Source organism: Colobus angolensis, unplaced genomic scaffold, assembly GCF_000951035.1.
Source record: "Colobus angolensis palliatus isolate OR3802 unplaced genomic scaffold, Cang.pa_1.0 Scaffold110, whole genome shotgun sequence".
Taxonomy (NCBI): Eukaryota; Metazoa; Chordata; class Mammalia; order Primates; family Cercopithecidae; genus Colobus; species Colobus angolensis.
The window spans coordinates 1837192-1838942 of record NW_012112031.1 but is presented as its reverse complement, the minus strand read 5'-3'; the positions used below and the strand labels follow the sequence as shown (position 1 = coordinate 1838942).

At 47.4% G+C, this 1751-nt stretch overlaps 1 protein-coding gene across 1 annotated transcript in view; it reads right to left on the bottom strand.

Annotated features, from left to right (window-relative positions):
- The window catches only part of RPA1 (replication protein A1, 70kDa), a 57265-nt gene that overhangs the window by 18124 nt on the left and 37390 nt on the right, over positions 1-1751 (bottom strand). The window contains exon 12 of the mRNA XM_011956307.1: positions 1612-1744. Within this exon, the coding sequence (XP_011811697.1) occupies positions 1612-1744 (133 nt within the window). The remainder of the gene's footprint in view (positions 1-1611; positions 1745-1751) is intronic.

Sequence of the window (1751 nt, the reverse complement as noted above, 5' to 3'; positions counted from 1 at the left end):
GCCTGAGTGACAGAATGAGACCCTGTCTCAAATTTAAAAAAAAAAAAAAAAAGGAACATTCATGATTCATGGGAGGAGGCCGAAATCCCAACATTGACAGGAGTTTAGAAGAAGTTGATTCCCAACCTCATGGTTGACACAGAGGCTTCAAGACTTTGGTGGAGGAGGGACCTTCAGATGTGATGAAAACAAGAGAACTAGAATCAGAAGGGGAGCCTGAAAATGGGCCTGAACTGCTGTTATCTCTCAGGATCAAACCTGAACGGATGAGGAGCTGCTCCTTACGATGGGCAAGGAAAGTGGTTTCTTGAGATGAAATCTCTTCTAGTGAGGATGCTATGAGCATTGTTGAAAGGACAACAAAGGATTCAGAATTCGCAAATCCTTTTGCCATAGTTGATAAAGCAGTGACAGGACCTGAGAGGGACAGACTCCAATTTGAAAAAGTTCTACTGTGGGTAAAATGCTGTCAAACAGCATCACCTGCTATGGAGAAATCTTCTGTGAAAGGAAGAGTCAACCAACGTGGCAAACTTCACTGCTGTCTTATTTTAAGAAACTGACAAGGATACCCCGATGTTCAGCAACCGTCGCCGTGATCAGCCAGCCATCCACACTGAAACAAACCCCCACTAACGAGAAGATGACGACTTGAAGGCTCAGATGATTGTCAGCATTTTTTAGCAAGTCAGTTTTTGTTTTTAAGAGAAGGGGTCTCCCACATTGGTCAGTCGAACTCCTGGGCTCATGCGATCCACTTGCCTCAGCCTCCCGGGTGGCTGGGATTACAGAGAACCGAAAGACTGGGTGTCCCATGACAGGACAACAAGGATCTGTCCAGCGTCTGATTCTCGAGATGTTCTATAAGAGCACCGTAAGAGCTGCTGTTGACAACGATGGATGAGGGTATACAGTGAAATGAGAGAGTAGGAAGGAAACTACACTGTATATGATGAAAATAAAAGAGCAGGCATTGCTATTTTAGGAGCATAAAGGAGAAATAAATGATCTAAATACTGAACTGCTGGCAGAATACAGGTTTAGATCAAGATGGGAGGAGGGTCATTAAATACAAACACTGACAGGAAAGCTGCAACTAAAAGTCAAATATCAGGGCCGATCCTTGTCAGGGAATGCCGGCAGCTCTCAGCCTACGAGGTTAATACACTGTCTTCTACAGCCAGGAACAGCACCGTGAAACTGCCTCATGTCTGACACTGAGCCGGACTAATGCTCATCTCAAAAAACATCTTTCTGATACGTGGGAACTTTAATTTGCAGGACGGATCACAGAAAAGACACATGGGCCCGAAGGCAGCTGATACGATACCACAAAGCTCGACTGTCACCCCTGCTCCAAGATCCCTCTCGGAACTGACTCTAAGAGTTCTTCAGACTCCCCTGCCTCCAGTCCCCTGAGGGTTAACACACTCCCATGAGCCCACCTGGCTACTTCCCTTGCCAGTGAATCTCAACCCCCACGTCACACTCGGGTCACAGCCCCGGGTAAGAACTACAGCTCTGACAGCTGGTGTCGGAAGTCACGTTCCCGAATCTATCCTCCTGCACACTTTGCAGGCCTTTGTGAAGGTGGTTAGGGATGCTGGGTACCTTGTCGCCTTGGCCCAGGTTCTCAGATTTGACCTCGTACAGGGTTTTCCAGTTGGTGTTGGCCCCTCCAACTCCGCCGCTCTTTAGATCAGAGATGGAAACACCGTCCAAGGCTTGTCCTTCTGCGTCAAACCTGAGAA